General features: G+C 40.5%; 3 protein-coding genes across 4 annotated transcripts; 1 reads left to right on the top strand and 2 right to left on the bottom strand.

Moving 5' to 3' along the window:
• Positions 1 to 373: 373 nt before the first annotated feature.
• On the bottom strand, positions 374 to 12,084 carry idh2 (isocitrate dehydrogenase (NADP(+)) 2). Its single transcript, XM_051073375.1, is given in 11 exon segments — positions 374 to 2,878; positions 2,961 to 3,058; positions 3,312 to 3,389; positions 3,391 to 3,425; positions 3,572 to 3,723; positions 3,980 to 4,116; positions 4,982 to 5,125; positions 5,273 to 5,433; positions 5,920 to 6,085; positions 6,511 to 6,602; positions 11,861 to 12,084. Coding segments are annotated over 11 exon segments (1,296 nt in total). The 5' UTR covers positions 11,979 to 12,084; the 3' UTR covers positions 374 to 2,763.
• On the top strand, positions 10,234 to 18,637 carry LOC108875326 (retinol dehydrogenase 13). Of its 2 annotated transcripts, none has more exons than XM_018664153.2 (7): positions 10,234 to 11,082; positions 15,722 to 15,862; positions 15,949 to 16,140; positions 16,225 to 16,386; positions 16,509 to 16,625; positions 16,741 to 16,945; positions 17,863 to 18,637. In XM_018664153.2, the coding sequence occupies exons 1-7, from the start codon at positions 10,938 to 10,940 to the stop codon at positions 17,957 to 17,959; spliced, it is 1,059 nt and encodes a 352-aa protein (XP_018519669.1). In that variant the 5' UTR covers positions 10,234 to 10,937; the 3' UTR covers positions 17,960 to 18,637. The 2 variants fall into 2 exon arrangements, with proteins under 2 accessions (XP_018519669.1, XP_018519670.1); XM_018664154.2 differs by lacking the exon at positions 10,234 to 11,082 and adding an exon at positions 14,964 to 15,224.
• Positions 18,135 to 21,990, bottom strand: ankrd34c (ankyrin repeat domain 34C). The gene is made up of 2 exons (XM_018664148.2): positions 21,755 to 21,990; positions 18,135 to 20,820 (listed from the first exon to the last, which is right to left on the bottom strand). The coding sequence occupies exon 2, from the start codon at positions 20,768 to 20,770 to the stop codon at positions 19,181 to 19,183; it is 1,590 nt and encodes a 529-aa protein (XP_018519664.1). The 5' UTR covers positions 20,771 to 20,820; positions 21,755 to 21,990; the 3' UTR covers positions 18,135 to 19,180.
• Between the last annotated feature and the right edge of the window lie 2,850 nt (positions 21,991 to 24,840).

The following is a 24,840-nucleotide window of genomic DNA, read 5'->3' as shown; positions in this document are numbered from 1 at the left end:
CATGGACCTCGTGGAAAATGATTTGGGAAATGCTCAATATATTCAGTTTCCCAGTGCTTAGCTTTTCAAACTTGTAACCTGCAAACAAGGTATCCATTTGCGATGTTGATATAGCGCATTTAAAAATAAAAAGAATGCTCATTTTTGTGAGTTTTTCAGCTTCTGTGTTCACACCATCACAGTTTTAGTGATGATATAAAAGGGGAAGATGTTCAGCTTCAATGGCTTTCTGTATTAGACATTAGTGTGGAGATAATGTGGATAGAAATGTATGTACAATGTTGTGTACCAGACAATACTGTAAAATAATAAATTTATTTACCTTTAAAAAAAATGTATTGAGAGTTTTGTTGTTCAAAAACAAACATACTAATTGTGGGTCAAACAAGGAATTTATTGGCAAATATGTTGATATTTGTATATGACAGCGTCATATACAAATATCAGATATCAGTCCTGCACAAGGCATTACATAGTATTGAATACAGTACTTCACATTACAAAAATAAAACCTTGCAGATAAGGGGACAGAATGTGGGGGAGGCATCAGGTGGAAGGACATCTCTCAACTGTTTAATAACCTAATAGAATAATACATAATCCTATAGACAGTACATTTTTTTCTCCTTCAGGTGAAATGCAAGTGGATTTATTGACCTTTTTAAGTTAAAAATGAGGTACAAAAACAGAAGAGTGACATTGCCATCTCCAGGCTGACTATACTCTTTCAAGTCCTTCACTTGCCAAGGGCTTTATCCAGATTTGTCTTGATGGCGTCGAGGAAGTCTGTAGTATTGACGTAGTGCTCATTCAGCTTGACACTGAGGGGGCAAGACAAGACAGAGCAGATCAGAAAATTCAATACTTCCCTTTAGGAAACAAAAACATAAAACAAAAAAGTAATAGAAGCACTAATGTTTTTATTATGACCGTTTAGAGTTAATTCATGTTGTTGGTTAATAAAAGCAGTATCATTATTACATTAACATAAGGACTTCCAAGATGCATGTTATCAGCTACTTTCTTAAAACACAGTATGACTACATGACAGCTGTATTATTCAAAGAAACAGCAGTCCTCCTGTATTTGCAGGTCTCTAGTTTCCAGAGAATAGTGCCTTCAACGACAAAAATAACATCCAATCATTGGCAGATTGTTGAGCTGCAATGTCTAATGGATGAAAAAAAATGCTTAAAAAGAAAAAGATGGGAAACAAGTTGGTGAACAAGACAGCACATACAGTACCTCCACCAGGGCCACCCAAACCTTGAGTAAGGGTTTAGTGAAAATGTTTTTTTAATTTCCATATGTACCTGGATTTAGATGGACAATCATGCAACACGTGCAGTCTGTTCTTCTCCATTCATGCGCATTTGAAATCAGGAAAATGCATTCTTAAATATTTCATGATAGTACGAATCCTTTAAAATCTCTTGGATTCACATTTTTATCTGCAACAAAGCACAAATCAATTTTTTCCTCAGACCGCGGGCTCCCCTTCCACCAAAATTCACTGATATCGGTAACATTTTCAAGATATTCGGCAAACAGACAAAAAAAAGAACAAAAATACTTCTCTGGCAGAGGTATAATACTGCTCAAACATGCTCAAAGATGAGGGCATGTTTGGGACATGGTTTCAAGTTCCCAACCTGTATTACATGCTGGCAGATCAGAATCAGGGTAAGAAAAACCCTGTCTTACGTAAGTGTTTCAGACTGATGGTAGTGGTTTAATCAAAGGGAATATTTTCATCTGAAGTTAAAAGAAGGAAATCTGCCAGTAAAAGCACCAAACATTATTCATTTTTGGGTGCCATTACAGGCTTAATGTCCCAAAACATAAAGACGCTCCATGGACTAAATGGATACATACTTCAAATTAGGTCCACAACTAATGATTATTTGTATTACTGATGAATCTGCAGATTATCTTCTTGAATCGGTTTGTTTATAAAACATCAGACAGTAGTGAAATAAGTATAATTTTTCAGAAGCCAAGGTGACATCTTCAAATTTCTTGTTTTCACCAACCAACAGTCCAAAACACAAAGATGTTTAATTTACAATTAGTAGCACATCTTCACAATTAAAATCATGGCTGTATTCATGGTTATGTTTGGTATTTTTGCCATTAAAAAAGTCAACTTGGCTACATTTTTAATCATATTACCTGTCATAGATCAATGAAATATTAGACCTTCACTGCTTTTAATGACTTGCTATTTTGTTTTTGGTATGCAGAATATTTACACGAATGTCCAGCACAAGCAGGATCCTTATATCCACGACAGTTTTGCTCAAGCTTTGTATTCTTTTTTAGGTTTGATGTCCCGTAGGTACCAAGAGCTTTCCACTCTTTATTTTTAGTGGTCTCCCGGGCCAGACCCTTCCTTACGCCTTCACAAGCCTCCCAGGTAAAACATGTTGTTTATGTAACCATGCAGTACACCCAAGACATTTAAAGTTTGCCATTTGACGTACTGATGACTCCATTCAAACTGAACATCTTATGGGTGCGCTTTCATGGACATGCTGCGATCCCTATTGGATATTTCCAGCACATTGCTGAATCAATGATGAACTCAAGCCCATTTGGAGAGAAAACTAATACTGGCAAAAAAATAGGTGTATCTAATTAAATGTCTATTGAGTGCATATTATCATCATCTGTGTAGATAATGAGCAATAGAGATAGAGAGAGCAGTCAGCGCTTCATTATCAACTGCACTGTTAAACTAAATTTACTCAGAAAACTAAATCACTAAGTCACAAATACACTTACTTGGCGAAGGCCATGGATACAGCCTGCAAGGTCCTTGGTCATCGTACCACTCTCAACAGTCTCAACACACACCCTCTCCAGTGTCTGGGAAAACCTGCAAATTAACAAAGACATTTAGAAAAGCTATGTCTCATTCAAGGGTCAGTATGTTCACTCTAACATTATACTTCTCTTACTTAATGAGGTCAGGGTTGCCATCGAGTTTGCCACGATGCTCCAGGCCTCTGGTCCAGGCAAAAATGCTGGCAATGGGGTTGGTGCTGGTCGGCCTTCCCTGAAAGTACAAGTGAGGATAATGTTTTTAGATCTGCAAGACAGGTATTCTTTGATGTTATCATGAATGCAGAGCATCTATGCATACCTTCTCATTCTCAATTCTCACCACATGATGGCAGTATAACTCCACAGATTTCAAAGTCTGTTTGCTAAGCCATAATTTGGCTTCTCACATTTTCTGCTTCATTGCCCAGTTGAAATGCTCTCCAATACAAACCAATAGGACTCACAAAACAGTGATGGTTACTAACCTTCTGGTGCTCGCGATAGTGCCTGGTCACAGTGCCGTGGGCAGCCTCAGCCTCAATAGTCTTGCCGTCGGGGCACACGAAGAACTGATGTCATCAGTCCCAGAGAGCCAAAGCCTAAAATAGGAAACACAGAATCCTGCTTCAGTGCAACCCACAACTGCTCAAAAGCTGGCGAGCCTCTCGAAACACTTCTAGGTTTCAGTATTTTCTAAGAGCATCATTTCTAAAGAAGAGGCAGAAGTGTTTTCCAAATAACTCACCCTGTGCGAGGATATCGGACTGAACATCTCCATCGTAGTTCTTGCAAGCCCACACAAAGGCTCCAGAGGACTTAAGCACTTGGGCGACCATATCATCAATAAGCCTGTGCTCATACCAGATCTTCAGTTTGTCAAACTCAGGTTTGTAGTTCCTGTAGAAAACGTAAACAACACAATAAATTAAAGCAACTTTTTTGCTTTTTTCTTATCATGTTAAACAATATTTAAGAGAAAAGGAGACTTAATCTCTTGTAATACTGTACCATATCCTAACTACTGTAATCATTATCTGCAAAATGCATTTCTTTAATTTAGTATTATTATTGTGCTCTATGAACATACTGAGGTTTTACAGAAACTCAGTTTATTTGCGGGGACCAATCAAACATAAAGACAGAGGACACTCACTTTTCAAAGATATCCTGGAAGATGTCTTTAAATCTGCCGTCGTAGGCTTTAAGAATGGTGTTCTTTGTGCTCATGTACAGGGGCCACTTCTTGGCAATAGCATACTGGAAGCAGCTGTGTGCAAAGCCTGTAATAGACTAGTGGAAGAAAAATACAAGTGGTTCATGACTGTAGTAGGTTTTATCAGTAGTACAGAGGTTAAAAGCCTTCCCCTTGTCAAGTTGAAAGTCATCTACTATGACCTCTGATGTTGTTGAATCAAACAGACCCACTCTGAAGGCAAACAAAACAGTAGCACAGCGGGTTGGAAAGAGGTTGGTCTACTGCAACGACTGCTGGAGATTCAGTATTGTAGTCTCTGATATGAAAGATGACTACTTTAAATACTAACAATCCAAATTAATGTAGGAATTAAGGAAGGCCCTGCACACTTTGTGGAGCTCACACCTACAACACTTCATTATCAGACAGTGTGTGGGACTTTCTTTTATCTAGACTGGCTTTTAGGGTTCAACAGTCCTTTACCAATTTTCTAGAGGGGAATGTTTTGTTCAAAGTTATTTCTTATTGTCAACAAATCCCATGAAGATACCAAAACCAATGATTAATTGATCCCAGTAACAAATATTTTCTGTGTAGACTTGATGTAGCCTATTCCTTTGGGTCATAGAGCTCCAATGTTGTCTAGAAACAAAAACACATCAACACAGTTGTGCATGCTCCACGATGAGTGCTGCAGTTTATTTTGAGTTGATTGCACATGCATTGTCCTGCTGCCTCAAATGCTGCACAAAATCAATGGCTGTAAATAGCCCTCAACAAATACATACACTTCCACTTCCCCCATTTTCTAAAAACAGTGACTATCCATTTTTAAAATGAAAGTATTCTTTCCTGACTATTTTGTTGAGAGGGGGATGACACATGGTTGTGGATTGTTTTTTTTAAGGGATTAGTTGACAGTAGAATAACTCCAGCTCTATCCTTTAAGTATACACTCACCTCATCTGTGTTGTACATGCCCATTCCACAGCCACCAGCAGGAAAGTCATAGACCTCCCATTCCTTGTTTGCGCTACCATCAGCAGGTGAGAAGATAATCTTGAATTTGCCCGGCTGATCCACAACAAAGTCTGTTGCTCTGTACTATAGAAAGAAACACAAAGTTTAACTTCAAGAAATCTAGTTTCAATCTTAAATTTGCCTCCAATTTAGTCTCATAATAATAATAATAAAAAAACATCACTGTAAACTGAATTACTACATTTTCTTCAGCACTTAGAGGAGACTCACCTGATCACCAAAGGCGTGTCTGCCGATGGTGATGGGCTGCGTCCAGCCTGGTACAAGCCTGGGAATGTTTTTGCAGATGATTGGCTCACGGAAGACTGTGCCGCCCAGGATGTTCCTGATTGTTCCATTAGGGCTCTTCCACATCTTCTTCAGGCCAAACTCTATATATAGAAACATAGAAATTACTATAATAAATGTAATAGAGCAGCAAACTGTCTAACCAGCCTTGCTTTCATGTGTTTTGATGCAGTTAGCCTTGTGTAGCAGCCTACTTTCACTGGACATGTCCTTTGAATCGAAGTATGCTAAGCTTTTTTTCCTCAATCAGAGTTCTTCCCACTTTCCAAAGACTGTGTATATTATCTTGAAAATATCTTGTATTTTCTCTACTGTGAACAGCAGAACTCCTCAGTCTTAAGTCTTAGTTAAAATGATCAGCACTAAGATCTTAGTTGGACTCTCAATTGGAGCTTTATTAAAGTTTAACGTACCGTGAGTATGGATACAGTGTAAGACAAATATACTTAGAGTTGTCTCCTACACTGAATTCTACAACGTATGACTGGCAGTGAACTTTAAGGTCTTTCTGGCAGCAATCTAATGGGTCCGAGTCTAAACTAGTCTGAAACTAGAAATATATAAACTACCTTCCACTCTGGCTTCGTCGGGTGTGATGGTGGCACATTTGACCGCCACACTGTACTTCTTAGTAGCCAGGGCAGAGTCGATGGTGACCTGGTCATCAGTCTGGTCACGGTACGGCAGACCCAGGTCATAATACTTCAGCTCAACGTCAACATTGGAAAGGATGAGCTACAAAACAACAACAAAAAAAGACATCAAGACTTAGCATCTACAGCCTCCTGACACTAAATAAAAAAACCTGCTATGCAATGCATTCTGGGATCACTGGGATTGTTAACAGGACAAGAAAACACATCATCAAAAGTCAGAAAACATTCAGCGATTTTATCTCATACTTCCCCACATTTTCCTCCTGAGCCAACACACCATCTGCTCTCTCCGGAGGAAATCAGCCAGTGACTGAATGAAACATCACAAAAGCCCCTCCCCTATATCATACATGCATAATCTTCCACATAACCCACCCCTCACTTCCACGTGTCAGCTAGTGATATAAGAATAGGCAAGTCAGACAGTGAGGGCTTGCCCTCCTCTGAGAGTCGCAGCAGCGTTTGAGAGTTTACTCCTCCACCCCTGAGCACCGCTGTAATCACCTTTTCTTTGATGAACTCCCAGATGATCCTGGTCATCTCGTCTCCGTCCATCTCCACCACCGGCTGGGCCACTTTGATGCGTTTGTCTGCATCTGTCAATCACACATGCAAAAGGTTTCAAACATAATTGGCTTTTAATTCACAACAAAATGTTAATTTATTTGAGGGTTAAAGACTGCTGAGCAACAATCATAAAACGCAGGAAACTACACGGATTGGGGGAAAAAAAAAAAGAAAGATCCTGTTTTCAGGCTATCTGCAGAGGACAGGCAGTTTTTTCTGCTTCCCGTTTCCTTTTGCCAGATAATATTTATGCCTCAGGATTACTCCTATTATCGATTGATCTGTCTATTTATATTACTTTCTTAATTACTCATTCACTCCATGAAGTGTCAAAAAGTGAAGTGGAACCACAAAATGTTTGGCATTTTGCTTGCTTGAGTAAAGACTGAAATGATTACCTGTTTCAGCTCCACTCAGGACTTACTGCCATTACTTGCCAAGTTAATATTATAACAATCTTTTAATCATTTTAACCAGTGCTGACAAGAAAGTAAAATACCAAACATTTGCTAGCTACATCTTCTCAACTGTGAGGATTTGCCTGCTTTACACCTTAGATTCACCTTGTTTTGAGGAGGTAGCTTCTTGAGTTTTGTTGTAAACAGTTTACATTCAGTGACTCTAACCAAAATTCATTATGTACTGTGCATCTAACAAATGTGTTTAATAAATTTTCTTCCTCATAAAACATCTGCAAAGCCAGTTTTTAAAGTATTTTTAAACTTGTTTACATTAATGCAGTCTGAATGTGGTGTCAGGAAAATACTGCACTACTGGGCACTTGCAAGTGATACAAACCAAACAGGCCCTGCTTACTAAACATTGCTTTATAGTGGGACTAGTTGCCAAAAACTCCACAGAGTACATTTAATCTGTAGCTACAACCCTAATTATAAGTTAAATTTGGCAAATCCAAAAACACCAAGGGCTATAGTTACATCTTTCCTAAGGTGATTACTGATTTTGCTCTTTATGTGCAGCCCACAGTTTTACAGAAATGGCAAATATTACTTAAAAGACAAAAAACACTTTCTCAGCTTCCTATGTTAGTGTTTTTAAACACATGTAAAGTTTAATAACTCAAAGTGTGCTTTATTTTCATGCCAACAGTGACTTTTGAGAGAGTGGTCACTTAACTTCTTTTCTCTCCAACTGCAGCAACGTAGATTAGTATCCCTAATCATATCTGCTCTCATTCTGCTCAGTGCACGAGTGTCCTGCCAGCAGGATCATTTCAGTGAATAGAAAAGTACAGGGGGAGGTGCAGAGGATCAAGTGACTCTGAGATTTCCCAGCCAAATTAATGCTCCCCTACTGCTACCAAAGCCTTCCCACAATAACGAAAGTAAACACAAGGTGTCTGGTTTTCCTTGAAGACATGACTTTTAAATGAATCTAACAATCAAAAATCCACGTGGGTGTGTGAAGACCTTTGACCTAGCTGGGATTATAACGCCTTGGTAGCACCTGTCAAAACAGTCTGTGCGCTGTTCCCATGCACCAAACATGATACACGAGCCCTGCAGAATGAAGATACACAGTGATCATGAGGCACTGAAAATAACCTCACAGCAAAGACGAAGTTGCGACCTTTATGTTACAAGTATATTGCGCAATAGCGTTAAGAGGACAGAGAAATAACAAAAGTCAAAGTATTCTCAGTGTCGCTGGTAACAGTGAACCCTTTTTTTGGTTGATGTTTTTGGTTTTGCTGTTGCAGTTTTTATTTTTGGACTAATCCTCTTCAAGTCAACAACCATTAAGTTTGAACATTTTGTGCTGGTCAACTCTCCTGCTGTTGAATGGGCATTGGTGTATGAGGGGCACTGCATGCTCCTTAACTGCCTAAAAAGTCACCACTTGGGCCTTGTTAGGGGGAATTTGTCGTTTTGGCAAAGTAGATCATGAGACAGAGGAAACTGAGAATTGAGAACATTCGTCAGCCTGAGATGTCTGAGTTTAGTCCACAAGAGAATGGAAACCAGAGACCACTGTCCCTAATTTCATGTTCTGACATTGGAGCTGAAATGATTAGTGGATTGACTGAATGTCAAATATTCCATGGTTACATCTTCTCTGTTGTAATGTGCTGATTTTCTTTGTTTAACTGAAAGTAAACTGAACACTAATATATACACACACACACACATAAAACTTGGGCACTTCTCAATATCTAAATATAAATCCAATGACTAATTGAGAAAGAAGCTGGCAGATTAATAAATAATAAGAATAATGTTTACTGCCCTGTTCTTCATCGGCATGTATTGAGGGCTGAAAACAGTCTCTAAAATAGACAAGAAATCAGCTTTTTCAAAACTAGTATTGTTCATGACAAGGGGTTTTTGTCCTTCTCTAGATACTACAAGAACACTTCAGTCCCCGTTGCGGTGCTTCATGGGTAAGTCATTAACATCTACTGTTTGGCATCATTTCTGACTGGTCTAACCTAAATCTGTGAAAACAGGACACTACTATCACAGTGCAGGGGGGAGGGAAGTGCAGGAAGGAGCTGAGTAGGTTATGCAACTCCTGAGTGTATCAACAAACTGGACGCTGAAGGGCGAGCTGAAACAAAGTCATGTGGGCCTGCCTGCCACATCATTCGCACATGCATTGGGGAGGATAGGTCTGCAAGATTTTTTTTTCCTATTGCACTGGTAGATTGAGACGACACTAGGCAGAAGCAGAAATAAACAACCAAACACAATGGTCTGAAGCACTGCACATGAAACTGTACTACAATCCAAAGTTGTCTCCATTTACAACAAAATACTAAATACAAGGGCAAATGAAAAGGGCAAAAAACAAATAAACACTTTTAGTCTAGATTAAAATAAGCCAAGGATTGGGTGTCATTCAAACTGTCATTTATATTGGTGGCAATATGAAGCATGGGTTTAGTGGTCATATCAAACAAATATTGTTTTATAACCTACTTAGAGTATAAACACATTTCTCTGCAAAACCTTTTTGAATTTCTCAAATCAACACATTTCTCAGATGCCTCACTCTTGAAATTCTGCCATAACTTTATCAGCTGAACAAGAATTCATGTAAATGTAGTATACTATCTACAAATTGTGGTTTAAACCAAGATATCTAATGAAAGAATAAGTAAACAAGACTAACAATATGACCTAGCATTCAGTGCCAACTTTCAGTATTTAGCAGGTTTAAATACCCCATCTGTAGCACGGGGTATTTAAACCTAATTCTAAAACTGAGCTGTAGGGTGGAATATTGAGGTCTTTACTATGTGTTCACCATACATTAGAGGCAGTAGTCAAAGGCAATTTAACACAATGTGTGTCTCGATAAGATGACCTGAATAACCTTTGGCTATGTGCCCTTTATGGTTAACTTTCAACACCGACAGACAGGCCTCAAACCCTTTCAGTTTTAATCCTATACCAAGAAAGGGCATTCTCCAGGTTATCAAAATGACCAAAACTAAGCAGCGGGCAAGACCGCAGAAGTTTGTGTGAAGGTTAGTTAATGAACTGTTCAACCACAGACACAAAAGGAAACAAATGCAAGGCTTTGAAGTTTACAAACCAATAGTTGGGAGACAGGCGGGCGCTTTACACCCTCTCTTCTCTGTAAAGTCCACAGCCAACAAACAGTGTGATGGCCAGTTTTACAAGCAGTGTGAAATTTAAAGGGCATGTAATTGCAGCAAAAGGCTGCTAGCATAGACAATGCAACTCATGACTACAATAAAAGAAAGCATTCAACAATATTGTCAATCTTCTAATCTTGGTCTTTAAAAAAATTGCCACTTTGCCTCAAAGGTTGAGCAGGATTTCTATCTGACGTAATAGTGAATTAAACACTTGGCAACAACACTTACTGCAAGTATCTAAAGGATTTTTCACACTTGTGTTTAAGAGTAGCGCGCCTAACTTTGACAGCATGACTTGTTTTATCCACCAGAAACATTCCTGTAGATGCAAAAGGGACAACTATCATTCAACTCTGACAGCTAGGTACACTGCAAAGCTTGAGTGACATGTTGATTCAATCACACCATGAGCCATTGTGCCCTTCAACTGACCCAGTCCTTTATCAACAGTAACTTGTGGTGCTAGTTTGGTTTGTATGGAGACCTGTATCTACAACACCAGAGGTTGCAGAGATTCAAACGCACTGTATGAAATTTTTGTAAACGTCTGCAGAGCCCACGTGATTAATCTGGATCCCTGCTCCAAAATCACCGTGAGAGAGGGAAAAAAAGCAACTGATTTTGGTTGATCTCCTGGCACTGGTTTAAAAAAGAAAGGATTGTTAACCTTTACAGCCAACATAAAAGTAACAAGCCACACAGTGTTTTACAGTTAAATACTAGGGTCAGATGTGGTGAAATGTGCAGCTCTTCGCAGTACTCTGGATGTAACCCAGATGGAAAATATTATGTAGGACAGACCGAGCACTGGCAGCGGCAGCCATTGCTCACTATAGCGGAGTCTCGTATGCGGTGGCTGACCTTGGCAAAAGTTTTCCAAATCGGTAAGGCACTAATCACCTGATGGCTGAAGAGCAGCTCATCATTTATGATAAAGACACCTGATCTGACTTGATTTTTTGCGGCAGTTGTTGCATTTTCGACCGTCGGTGAAATTTCCGTACAGGACAGCTCAAAATGAAACGGGAAGATTCATTTTTGATTCATCTGCTGCCAGTTTTCTGCACCGCAAAATTTTCTCTCTTACTCTTTTACTCGTTTTTGTTGGGGGAAACGGGATGTAATCTCTGCCCACTCGCATTTGTTTTGTCGGTGGGTTTTAAACAGTCAGTGTTTCATTCATTTCTTTGACCGCATATCTTCACATTGCCATCAACTGCTCCTCAAACTTTAGATGGGGAAGACAAAGAGAGCTCTCCCCTGATCGTCGGTTCGTCGTCTCGGCCCCTTATTTTTCTCGGCGTTTACAGCCGCCTCACTGTAAAAACAACCTGCACTCGACCAGCCGCACAACAACCATTTAGACACTGGGAAGCGTTTAGAGCATCGTTGCTCCTGAGCACAGAAAACCAATTAAAGCTATTAACAGCATCCCCAGTTGGCTAGCTGCACACGGAGGTTGGCTAACATGGCTGCGTTAGCTCGGCGCCACCGGTTTATAACGGATGCGTAATTTGTCGCTCTCTTACCAGGCTAATATTACACTAGTTTGTCAAATGCAGCCCCGGCTACATTAAAAACCGCCATGTTGGCACAAAGGTGGCGGTTAACCGTCAAACATCATGATGCTGAGGATGACCCCGCTTATCTCTCTCCACTCACAGTTTCTTTGTTGTAAAGTCTGGCAGTTTGCAGCCGGCGCGAGCACCGCAGGGTTTCTGGAAAAAGCAGCAGCTGCAGACCTCGAAAGAGAGCTGAGGACTTTCAGATATCCAGCCATGTCTCCCCGGCCCGAGTCACTTAGCGGTAAACACTCGACGAAACTCAGAGGAAAGAGGGGGCAAACCGCTCCGAGGATCCCTGCAATATAGTGAGAGGCGGCAGCGGCAGCAGCAGCAGCACCGCCCTTCTCCCCCCCTCCCCGGCGGGACACGCTGATCTTTACGTCAGAGTCACACAGACCAAGAGGAGGGATCGAAACAACGTCGCGGTTAAAACCCGCACAGCAGAGCGTCCAGGGCAAGGTGAACCCTGGGCCTGCATGTCAGGACACCTGGCCAGAGTCACTGTCTGCTATCACCAGTGTGTGTGTCCATTCAAATTTAGGTTCTTGATTTCTTCCCTGATATGCCCACACACTGTTGACATGACATGACTGGTCTCTTGAAGATATTTTTCCTGTTTCTACACAAAAACTGTGCAGTGAACACCTTAAAGGGACACCCCTGTGATTTATTATTGAACTTCAATTGAGTTATAGGAGACACAAGGGACATATTAAAACAAAGGAGAAGAAGTCTGTGACAAACAATCTGAACTTCTTGTGTAAAGTTGATGATGTTTTTATAATGGCACCCCAAAAAGCCCCTACAAATGCTCACCAACAGGTTTCCTATCTGGCTTGTTATATGTTTGTGACACTCAATTTTGTGTTTGAAAATAAATCACAATAATAATCACTTCCCACAATATATACATTCTGCACTTAACTGTACCCGCTCCACAGACAAACAAGATCTATAATTTATTATCTAAACTAAATGCAAAGATGTAAGTTGCAAGAACATGGACCAAAAAACAAACACGCAAAAAAATAATATTTTGTACTTTTAAGAAAAAAATATTCCTATTATCTGATTATTTGCATGTGGACATGAGATGTATTTACCACTACATCTCTGAATGCATCACACAACATTAGATACAAGAGCCCATTTAAATGCACCTTATGATACAGCATAATAAAACAGTTTGAGTTAGTTATTCAGTGTTCAGCTGGTCAAATATAATAGAATATGCACATGTAACAATTACACAGATCATGCAGATATGCTTATGTGAAGTACTAACTGTTTACCTCAGTAAAACTCCAGTATGTGGTTAGACAGATGACGGGTAGTTAAACAGACCGCTGTTAGCAAGCAAACAAATCCATGTGAGCTGTTAGATTCATATTGGGCAGAAACACATTTAGGTCAGAAACTGTAGCCCAGCAAAGAGATTTGCTCAGAGCGATGTATTTTTTAAAAAGCATAACCTCACAGGGTTCATTTTACCACTACAACAACCTTAACTCTTCTCTTTAAGGTGGTTAGCTCAAATAAACATTACAAATTGGCAGACACTGTGAAATTTATTGCAATCCCAAATCATCTGCAGGATGAGTACAGGATAGTTACATTCCAACATGTCTCGGCAGAGGGCCCTCTAATTTTAGCAGGGGAAGGTTACCATACTGGGAGAGAGACTGGGGAAGTGTGCAGTGCAGTCACATGATTTGCTTGGTGGTGAGCCAGCAAAAGAGACAGCCAGGTCACCTCTGAAGTACTCTTATATTTGAGAATAGGGGGCCTGCACTGACAAATGTCAGGAATACAAAGATCTAATGAGATGTTGCAGTCTATAAAAATCCAGTGTCTTAAGCTGTATGGAAAATAACATTCTTCAACTTGTGTTTAGAACATTTATAGAGAAAGTCAGTGAAGGTCAGCTGTTTTGGTCCCCTAAATGCACAGTTTTGTTCAGCGCATGTAATGAGAGACTGTAATGCACAATGTGGTTATGCGTTCAGACAGGGGACAGTGGCAATTACATAATCCTCTGACTTTCTATGGCAACCTTTGAACTCCTGGTATGTAAACGCGTACATGCTGCCCACCTTCACAGACACTCAGCAGTAATCCACAGCGAGAACAGTCACTCTCAGATGTCACCCTGAAAACCCAAAGCTCTATATTTAGTCCCTGTGCAGACTCATTAGGCCTCTCCTTTGTGCTTTAAAGTCCAGAGAAAGGGTTTGACTTATTGACATGACACATTAAAACTTTACTCTCATCAATAACAAAAGAACTAAATGTTTTATTTTAAGAGTCAGTTGCTGAGCTGCAGCTCTGATGGCTTTAATTTACATCTGTGGGTGTGATGCTATTATTACTGTCATCTTGGTGCTGCTGATGGATTTCTTCTTTTGTCTGCTCTTACAACAGCGGGGACACATCTTAATTTGCTTGTAGGAGTTTAGGATATAATTTGATGCTATATAAAGCGCTCTTAGACTTGACTGGTAACTGTGGATGTAAAAGAACATATATATATATATATCACATTTTGCGGCCTAATATGATGTATTTGCTCCATCTACTGGAGCCCTTTAGAAGGCACTCAGATTGTGTTGGTGAGCCTCTGGTGACCTCTGCAGGAGGATTGGTTGGAAGTGCTTGTAGAACATTATCTAGTGATGTTATAATTTTTTAAATCTTTAACTTAAACTTTAACCTTATTGTCTCCAGGAGGAAATTTGTCAAGCAGTCAGGTGAAACACAGAACACAGACTTATCCATAAGATATGTGCATCATAAGAAAAATACATTAAATATTATATCATTTTGTAAAACACCTGCTTAAATTACTACACATGGTCACATAAAATAAAATAATGTACAAAAGTCATAAATGGTTAAAACATCACAATAATCACAGTGTTTCAGTAGATATTAGGATACATTTTAAGATCTGTGACAATGTTTTTCTATATTTATTTTGATTTCTTCTATTTTGTTAAAAGTTGTTGTTTTAGTCTCTTTTTTTAGATGCATCTAAATAATAATAATAATTATTATTATTATTATAAAAGTGAACCTTGCTCTCGTAGGCACAGGTTAAATACTTTCCTTTAAAAAGTCATTCAGAAGTTGATTAGTAAGAAGGACCAATAGGATTCCTCTGTAGAGTGACTGTAGGCGGTACTTCCTGGTGGAAGGCAGAATGTTATGTAGCCGTCCTGTACTGTGAGTTGTAACTGAAGACTTGTTAGTCTCCTGCAATTGTGTAACTCATGCGAGAGGGAGATTGTGTTGAATCAGAAATTCAGCGGACTTTAACAGGACTTTAATCGGACTTTAACAGGGAAAGGTTTGATTTAGGAGTGTGAACAGTGTAGGGATTCGTAGGACAACGCAGGCATTGACAGCGATGAGGTCGTTTGTTTTCCAGTATCCTAAAACTATTGCGCTGGTCACAGTCACAGGTAAATTATGCACGCCCGTATGCAGTTTCTGATTGGAAGAATTAACGTTATGTCAGACGGGAGAACACAACTAGCTCCTTACTGTAGTCTGTGCACTCACTCACTCACCTGCTCTCTGCTGACTAATAATATGCTGCTTAGTCTGCAATGACTTTAATGGCACTTATATGCTTCCTTTGATTGTTTTCTGTATGGTCACATGGTGCAATTCTGACAGCTTTATGTACTGTACGCAGACAGACAGACAGACAGATAGATAGATAGATAGATAGATAGATAGAACTTACAACTTACAGAATAATGATCAACTTATTATCTAAATAGCTGGTAATTATTTGAATTCAAAACCTTTAGGATATGAATGCAGTGTTCAATAATGTACATTTGAGAATATTTTAGCACAGAACAAAAAGCTGTAAAGTTTTCTTCGTTCTCTGTGATTGATGATTAATAATTGTAACTGTGTGGAATGTGTATTCTTTATTCTTTATTAACAGGGATGGGACTTGTAGGTGTGAAGAAATGGATGGCAGGTGGAGTTTGTTGCAGCAAAGCCCGGCTGGACGGAAAGACTGTTTTGATCACCGGAGGCAACACTGGAATCGGCAAAGAAACAGCTGTCGACTTGGCGAGAAGGGGTTAGTTACTTATCTGGGTTTTGTATTCTAGCCTTTAATGATCTGGTTTAATTTAAAACATGCGTTTTGTGCTGCTGTACAAACAGGTGCGAGGGTCATTCTTGCCTGTAGGGACATGGACAGAGCTAATAAAGCTGCAGAGGATGTGAGGAAGAGGAGTGGGAATGACAGTGTGATTGTCAAAAAGCTGGACTTGGCATCTCTGCAGTCGGTACGACAACTAGCCAAAGACATCCTTGCAAGTGAAGAGCGACTGGATGTTCTCATCAATAACGCAGGTGTGTTAAGTAATCACAGATAGCTTAAAGACAGTAATTAACAGGAGAGAGGTGTTAAAGTTCCACTGATATTCTTACTTTCAGGTATTTTGAGCTGTCCAAAATGGCAGACTGAAGATGGCTTCGAAATGCAGTTTGGTGTGAACCACCTGGGTCACTTCCTGTTGACAAACTGTCTGCTGGATCTGCTGAAGAAGTCAGCTCCGAGCCGCGTCGTCAACGTCTCCAGTTTAGCTCACGAGAGAGGTGCAGTTTTTCTCTCTTCTTATATCACTAGCAAGAGATGGAGATGGGGTTTTTTTGTCTCCCAAAATTGTCATCTTTTCAGCAATATTTAATTTAAATACAATGCTGCTTTCACTCAACAGGTCAAATAGATTTCAATGACATAAATCAAGAGAAAGATTACCACCCTTGGAAAAGCTATTCACAAAGTAAACTAGCCAACGTCCTCTTTACGAGGGAGCTGTCCAACAGACTACAAGGTACTGAAATCTTTAATATCTCACACCAGAACTCACGTGGGATTTAAACAACTGTGTCCTACGCCACTGTCAACTCTTTGATTGTGCACTGTTGCGACGTTGTGTCATTTTGCAGGTTCTGGAGTGACGACGTACAGCCTCCACCCTGGCGTGATTCGGACTGAGCTCGGCCGGCACTTCTGGCCCACCATGCCCCTGTGGAAGAGGGCTGTGTACACACCACTTATGTTTTTCATCAAGTCTCCAACAGAAGGGGCTCAGACCACCATCTACTGCGCTGTGGAGGAAAGTCTGCAGAATGAAAGCGGACTGTACTACAGGTCAGTCAGCAATTTCAGTACAGTATATTGCAATATGCTGTCATGTGGTGTCAGCCGTGGCCATGTGGGAAAATATGTCAAGGGGAAAAATAAGCTGATGGGCTCCTGTTAACACCCACTCCTTCCTGTATCTGTGCAGTACTCCTAAAGCATCATACAGTATAAGCATAGTATTTCCTTAAAGCCACTTTCACATTATACATGCAAGTTCATGTGATCTGTCACTCCTGTGAAAACATTGATTAGTGGAGCTTCAAAACTCAGCACAGGGATGCTTTTTGAGACCTCAAGATCAGGTAATAATAGCACCCATCTTAGGACCCTTTATTTTGTCAGTGCTTTAGTAGTGCTCAGTGAACCTGGGCCGAGGAGGATCTCGGGCCTTCAGGCAGTTGCTTGCTTTGCCCAGTCGGTAATCCTGACTTGGCAGACAGGGTATTTCCCTCTGTTACTGCCGACATCATCCGAACCCTGAACTATACTGCTTTCCAGCAGTTCAGCCATTTGCTCATGAAAGACTGTTTGACATTTAAGTGTCGGTACATGTGTTCATCTTGCTCTGCGGGAACTGAAGAGAGGCTCAGACACGGCACAGTTTTTTATTCACAGATTTTAGTCTTTACTGTCTATAAATCTGATAAACTGAATATATACTGACTGATTCTTGTTTTGTGGCAAAATTATTCTCCTGGCTGTGGTATGTTTTCCTTAATAGAGAGGAAAATATGTCAATATGTTGCTTATCACAGAATTATCTGAATTACCATCATCTTGGACAAAATTGCAGTAATAGTGTTTGTAAGATACCCTGTGATTCCCATCCTCTTTGATCATGATAACTTGTTCTTGTGACTAAATCAGCACAGTGGGAACAGATTGAGTTGTGTGTTTAACACCCAATTCCACACTGATTACAGCGACTGCGCCCCTAAAACAGCAGCCCCTCAGGGTCTGGACGACGAAGCTGCCAAGAAGCTGTGGGATCTGAGCGCCTCTATGGTCGGTCTGACATAATCACAGTGACATTGACGACACCGACGATGATGATGAGGTTCGTCACCATCACAGTACCAGCGGACTGCCAAGTGGCCCGAGGAAATGCTGGTGCTCTTTCTAATGAGCGTCTGTGTGGCTACTAGCAGCTGAGCTCCTGCTTAATGTGACAAATGAATAAACAAACAAACAGAAATTCACAAGTGATAGACATTTATTCAGAATATACAACAAACTACCTGCAAAAATACTATCCATTAAATTATGTGTTTTTTTCTCTTAAACAGAAGCAATGCTTCACAGGTAAGTTACATGGAAGCGGTATGATCTTTAGTTTTGATTGCCATTAGCGTGAAATGACATTTTAATCCACAAGTTTCACCAATGTCTCAGTTGACTAAGGGCTCGAATGTCATTCAGTGTTTCTTGAATTCATTATATAATAATTTAATGTGCTTTGAAAGTTTTTTTTTTAACACTGTTTATAAAAACTTCTTGAGTTTTTTTTTTTCCTCCTGGGCAATAAAGTGCTGTTATACATAGCCCATTGGTTTACCTGTTCCTTAAGGCATATTGTTCATTCTTTCACATCACATGTATTCTGAGTCCTCATTTTGTACCATGTGAGACCAACAATATTGAAATAAAACACATTTTGGTTACATCATCATGAATTAAAAATGATCTTAATACATTAAATGTATCTGTCCCCTCCTCTGTTTTTTTAGGTTTCTTTATCTTGAAGGCACTTTGTACAAATTTGCTACAAACAGTCAAAATTTCATCTTACTCAAAGCTACATCTCAGACAAGTGCATCACATTTTTTTTTCTTTTCAAAGAAAGTCCATTAATGGTGCTAATTACATATGCACAAAGTGCAACCAAGCGGCCTGCTGGCTACAAATGGACCCTGTGTGTTCCCTACACATTACATTATCATGTAAGAGCTAGTTCAGAGGAAAAGTACCATGTCTTGGCGTTTACATTCAGAACTGTAACACACATACAGCAGATGTTGTGAAGTTAAAAGATAATAATCTTTAAGGTTGGGTGTGACACAGGGAGGAAATCTATCTATATTGCTCAGTTTCTATATATGTATATATATATTTTTATAAATTATACATTATTCAACATTTAGATGGCTGTGAGTGAACTGAATCTATAGACGTACTTCCTGATAATTTATGGCGTTAACACTTCTACTCCCACAAAATGTGCTGCATAAACACTGTCACTAACTAATGAGCGAGCTCTTCAAAATCAGACAGCTGTTTCATCTGCTCCACTTGCATAGAGTGCCTTCTCACAAGTTTCTTCTTGGACTTGAGGCCGCCTCTCTTTGGTGTGTTTGGTGCTACTGGAGCTATAGATCTAATACCTGTGGCCAGAGGTGAGGAGGGCTTGCTACTCGCCCCGATATCAGGAATGGGAGGGTTGGGATTGATGTTGAGAGGGGGCAGGTGGCCGGGCCTGGTGTGGGAAATGTGGTCCAACAGCAGCGTGCCCGAGCCTCTCCTCTCCAGGAGGCCGGGTGCACGCCTGCGTGCCGTGCTGGGAGAGGATGTGCTGGCGTTGCTGTCTAGAGATTCTCTGGAGCTGGTCAGCATTGCAAGGGGAGACGTGTTTAGTTTTCTTCGCTCCAGGGGGACCTTAGGAGAGTCTAACATGGCAGAGTCTGAATAGAGCTGTGAGTCTGAGTCATAGTGATCGTTCCCCAGACGTCTCCTGTGCACTGTGTCTCTCAGACTGACTAGTCCACTGCCACAGCTGCTGCTCTCCTGCTCAGTGGGCACAGTGCTGCGCCGTGCCAGCGGCTGGTGCTGGCCTAGAGATCTCTCATATGACGCTTTAGACGTCAGAGGAACTGATAGCGATGTTGTCATTTTGCACGGCTGCTCACCTACCAGTGGGAACAAGCTGTCCTTCCCATCCACGCTGTTCTGTCGAGATAAAGCTGATCTCTTACTCAGAGAGAGTCCATTAACCCCAGCGACAACGTCTTCATCAGAGCTGGCTTTCTTGCTCTCCTCATGGGAGGTGGCCGCCGCCAGGACAGAGGGAGCAATCAGCCCCCATGGCTCCGATTGCAGCCTCTTCAGTTGAGGCAAGCGCGCACGTTTGGGGTTTGCTGGTCGCCGTGTCGGAGATGTGGGCCCATTGGCAAGCTTCACAGCTGAACTTGAGGTTTTCAGCTTCGTCTGGAAACTGAAGACAGTGTTTTGTTGCTCTTGCTCAGGAGTAGGAGATGCAGTAACATCAATATCAGAGGGAGAGGTGCAGTATGCTGGGGTGGACCTCTCATCCAGCTCTGGTGATGGGGGGACATTTAGGTACTGTTTGGTAGTTTTAGTACCAGATGGCGACTTGTCTGTGGTGATTATGATGACCTCCTTGCCTTTAGCTTTGCAGGCATCCAGGAGCAGTTTCAGTGTCTCCTTATCATCTGCATTGATGGCATAGACCAGGGCCGAGGCCCCACTCCTGTCCTCCAGACTGGGATCAGCCCCGTTGCTCAGCAGGTGATCCACCACCTCGTGTCCGGCCTTGTGGATGCAGGCGTGCATCAGAGCCGTCCTGCCTGTTTTGTCCTGTATGTTAGGGTCCGCCTGGTTGTCCAGCAAGTATTTCACCAGCTTTGACTTGCTTACACTCTGCTGGTCGATGTGTGTGGACATGCATGCCACCATGAGCGGAGTCTCTCCACGTTCGTTGCTCTCGTTTATGTATGCACCTCCTTCCAGCAGGAGCCGCGTGAGCCTCAGGCGTCTGAGCCATACTGCCTTCAGGAGTGAGTTTCCATCTGTCCGCAGCTCTAGTATGTCTGCCATGTCCCAGCCAATCACAGATCCTCTCAGCGTTGAATTTACAGCTTACAGCCCTTTGAACAAATCATTAAAGTAGTTCAGCTCACAATAAAATATCTGTATATATTCACATTCATATTGTTTATTCCTCTAATATGCAAAATCATCACCACCAGCAGGTGGCAGTCTGCTACAACATAAAGGTTAGAAATATAAGTTACTATTACAGATTTCTGATATAGGAAATATATTCCTTATATAATATTTCAGAAGGAGGTAATGTGTACAAAAGATACACAGAGATTTCAAAAGAGGAAAGTGATCATGCCCATGGTCCAAAAATCATGTGGACAGCTTGACAACAGCACCTGTTAGATTCACAAACACTACTGATGGATGATCAACCAAAGATATTTTGATATCAAAATCAAAGTTTATGCCTATAGCACTGTCTGAACAGTAGCTCGCTTGTATCCTTTACCATAATATCTATGGCGGACGGACGAACGACGAATAAAAGCATCCACCAACCTTTAACTGCGTAAAAACACCAGCCTTGTTCATCTTTTAATTGGAACAAAAATATGTCCAAGAGGCTGCGCGTCAACGTGATTTTTATGTTTCAAATTCCAAATTTCAAATACTGATGATGCAAACATCTATCTAGACAGGCGACATCAAATAAAAGACGCTGTCCATGGTTCTCATTTTGGAGAACTTGTCGACGGAGACGCGCTCCATTACAAAATGTTGCGTTTGTCGTCTGATTCTCGGTTAAATTCTGCATTTGAAATGTTATTTATATTGCCAATATTAATTTGCAAACATCATCCATCCACCTGATGGTACGCCTAATGTAATAAGTTCATCTATTTTTACCAGCATGATGAAGAAAGCAGCGACGCTAGAAAACGCCATCACAAAGTTGAATGTATTAACCTTCGTTTCTAATGATTATTGTAGTTTAATAATTTCGCAGAGCAACTTAGTGCCTGCTAATTCTCTTACCTGGTCGGAGGAGAGGCTTCCCATGCTCAAAGTACATCAGTGCTTTGTCACGTAAGAGGGAAGAAATCGGGCAAAATTAATTATTCAAAGCAGAAAGTTTTGTTGCAGTTTTGTCGCAATATCCCTATTTTTTCTATATATATTATTTTTTTTTTAAAAAACTGCTAAACTGCTGTTCCCCATCAACGCGTCCTAGTTTAGGTTACAGGGCGCCGTACATCTCTGGCACCATAGCACATGAGCCGTGTGGCTTTTGTTACGGAGGCGCACTACATCAGTCCAATGGGGAGTATTCCCTTCACTGCGCACTCAAGGATCACAAGCCTGAGATGCTGCGGGTTATAAATAACTTACTTTCTTGCTTGTTGAATGAAACGTGTATTCTCTTGACGTCAGAGTCGACCAAAATAAATTGCGTCTAATGAAAAAAGAAGGAAAGAAAAAAAACCTCTGTCCTGATCTTCTTATATCTGCAGGACACAAACAAAATGAGCGTTACCTCCCAAAGACATGTAAATGCTCCTGCGTGTGTATTTGTGTGAGTGTGTGTGTGTGTGTGCGCGCGCGCGCGTGTGTTTTTTATTTTATTTTTTATTTTAATTATTTCAGGAGGAGAATTTGTAAATGAAAGCAATGGACACAGTTGGACCTACACATAATGGAAATTAGGGGATAAGAATTTTGCACTGGTTGCTTGTTCTTCTGCTTTATTATTATTAATAGTAGTATTTGTGAATCTATGCCTCATGCTATTAATAAGATTTAATCTCCCACCAATGTGGAACATCAGCGCCTGTTGTTAGAATAAAATCAGCTTTCCCATCTCCAGTGCACTAAAGGGCAGAGCTAAGACAGTGCAGCTGGAAACATGTGAAAAGGGATTTTGGTCTGGAAATGCAGGAAATGCAAATATGATGCATTCATGGGCTTTCTTGCACATTAAAAACAGAAATCCTATTTTCCAAACAGTGATTACTTCCATAATAAAATCCTCAATTCATAATCTAAGCTCACCGATGCAAATTTTCCAACTGACCCTGCCTCTGATTGGCATGTTTCACTGCTCAGTAAATTAAGAGACGGAGCAGAATATTTCACACCTATATATATTTACTGCACAATTAAGGAGGCCAAAACTTGTAGCAGCCATCACAGCTATACAGCCTAATAGGGACATTTCTATTTTTAGGTTGCTATGAGACAGCACAGAAGCAGTTTCTAATGAGAACAGTGATGTTCTCAGCCCTGCAAGGAACAGGTAAATCAGACACATAACATTCCACCGAGGACTGGGAGGCTTTTATGGCATTTACTCCAATACTTTTTTTGATGGTAGTGGGTTTTTTTTTTTTTTTTTTCACCACTTACACAAGTAAGCCACCACCACCACGACCACCACCATCATGTTCGATCATTAGTCCTCTGACCCCTGCTCTTTTCCTCTGAGACTGGGACTAATCACTTTATTACCCATCCAAACACTTAACGTCTCAGGACTCCAGTCGTCAATGCTGGCAGTGATTTCTCACCTATGATTGCCTTCTCACCCCAGGGGACATGTTGTTTACGAGGCACATGAAGAAGGTGGTTTTATAAAATAGCATGTATGCTGTCGTCACAGAGTCAAAAGAATGTGTCCCTCCCATTCAAGAGGTATTATGTTAGGAATGTCTGTGTAAAGATCTGGGCTTGATGTGGTTAAATATATTTATTTGGTCAAAGTAAATGAATAAGGACCTGTAGGAAATGTTGTTTTATATCTACAAGAGAGTACAGTTATTATTATAACTATCAATCATCCTGAAGAAACCTGTGAGATATGCCACCAAATTTATAGTTTTTATTCTACAAACCATTGTCTTAATGCTTTTGGGCATAGAAAGGCCAAGTGCAACTGTTATTTAAATGGCATATAATAGACAATTTGAATTTTTGTGCACTTCACTGCAAATAACCTGTCAGCACGGACCTGCTGTCCACAGAGACAGGATGGACCAGACCAAGGCCAAGGCCAAAGCTCGCTGGTTTTTGACACATTCATTAACCCATGGAGCCAGCAGGACGTCAGCAGCCCTCATTCAGCATGATCTTTGTCCCAACCATGCTGTCGTCGGCGGTATATTAAAGGGAAAATAAATAATTAAAGTGGAGAGAATAAGCGCTGTCACCCCTGGGAGCAGTTTCCATTTTCAGATATCTTACATCGCAGCTGCTGCTTTTCCTCCCCTCCCTTCTAAATATAACCATTTCTTCTGTCTGCATTGTGAGATTTTTACTCAACAGACTACAGTAGCTCAGAGACTATTTATAGATCCTGACAAAGTACGTGTAGAAGTTATCAACAGTTATCAAATTTAGAGTCTGTCTCCTAAAGTAGTCAGCCGCAGAAAACGTGATGTCTCGCTTTTATCCCAACTCATGTCAACATTAAAGAAAAAAAGAAAGGAAATGGATTAGAACAAAATGAAAATGGAAATAACCTAAAAATGAACCAATGAATACTGGAATTGAATATCCTGGTACCAGACACTGAATTGGCCACCATGTCTATTTTTACAATCCTATGTTGATTATATGTCTGGCTTCACTCACATATCAGGGGATAGTGGGAAATTCAACAACGATGTCAGCCAAGTTGAAAAAAGAAAACGTTGTGCTGATATGTCACACGTATTTTTAGACTTTAACCCTTGCAGTCCAATGCCACTTGCATTGGTCCGATTCTCAAAGCCACCTATTAGCTTCAAATGTGGATGTACTGCATGCTGTCTTTTTCAGGGACACTTGAAATTGAAGATATTTGATGTAAGTGATTGTATTCAAGATTTATGATGGATTATATCTGTGTAGATTTTTAGGTTCACTTAGAAAATTCCTCATTGCCAAGAGATAAATAAGTAAAATATTGTAACCCCAGTTTTATTCAAGTCAAACAATACCAGTAACTTTTCTGACTTTGTAAAGGTCAAGGGTCAAAATCTAGAAAGCAAACAGCAAAAAAAAAAAAAAAAACAAGATATAAATAAATAAAGAATAAAGGCTATTGAGGAGAATGGAACACAGCCTAACTTTCATGTGCAAACATA

This window comes from Lates calcarifer, linkage group LG10, assembly GCF_001640805.2.
Source record: "Lates calcarifer isolate ASB-BC8 linkage group LG10, TLL_Latcal_v3, whole genome shotgun sequence".
In the NCBI taxonomy this organism is placed as follows: domain Eukaryota; kingdom Metazoa; phylum Chordata; class Actinopteri; family Centropomidae; genus Lates; species Lates calcarifer.
The sequence above is the reverse complement of the archived record's forward strand: the minus strand, read 5'-3'. Positions and strand labels throughout refer to the sequence as shown.

Excerpts from the sequence above, each read along its gene's own strand:
- ankrd34c (XM_018664148.2), bottom strand. The coding sequence starts at position 20,770 with ATGGCAGACATACTAGAGCTGCGGACAGATGGAAACTCACTCCTGAAG.
- LOC108875326 (XM_018664153.2), top strand. The coding sequence starts at position 10,938 with ATGTGCAGCTCTTCGCAGTACTCTGGATGTAACCCAGATGGAAAATAT. Across the intron at positions 16,626-16,740 it reads GCTGTCCAACAGACTACAAG|GTTCTGGAGTGACGACGTAC; the intron begins GTACTGAAATCT and ends GTCATTTTGCAG. Across the intron at positions 16,946-17,862 it reads GAAAGCGGACTGTACTACAG|CGACTGCGCCCCTAAAACAG; the intron begins GTCAGTCAGCAA and ends CACTGATTACAG.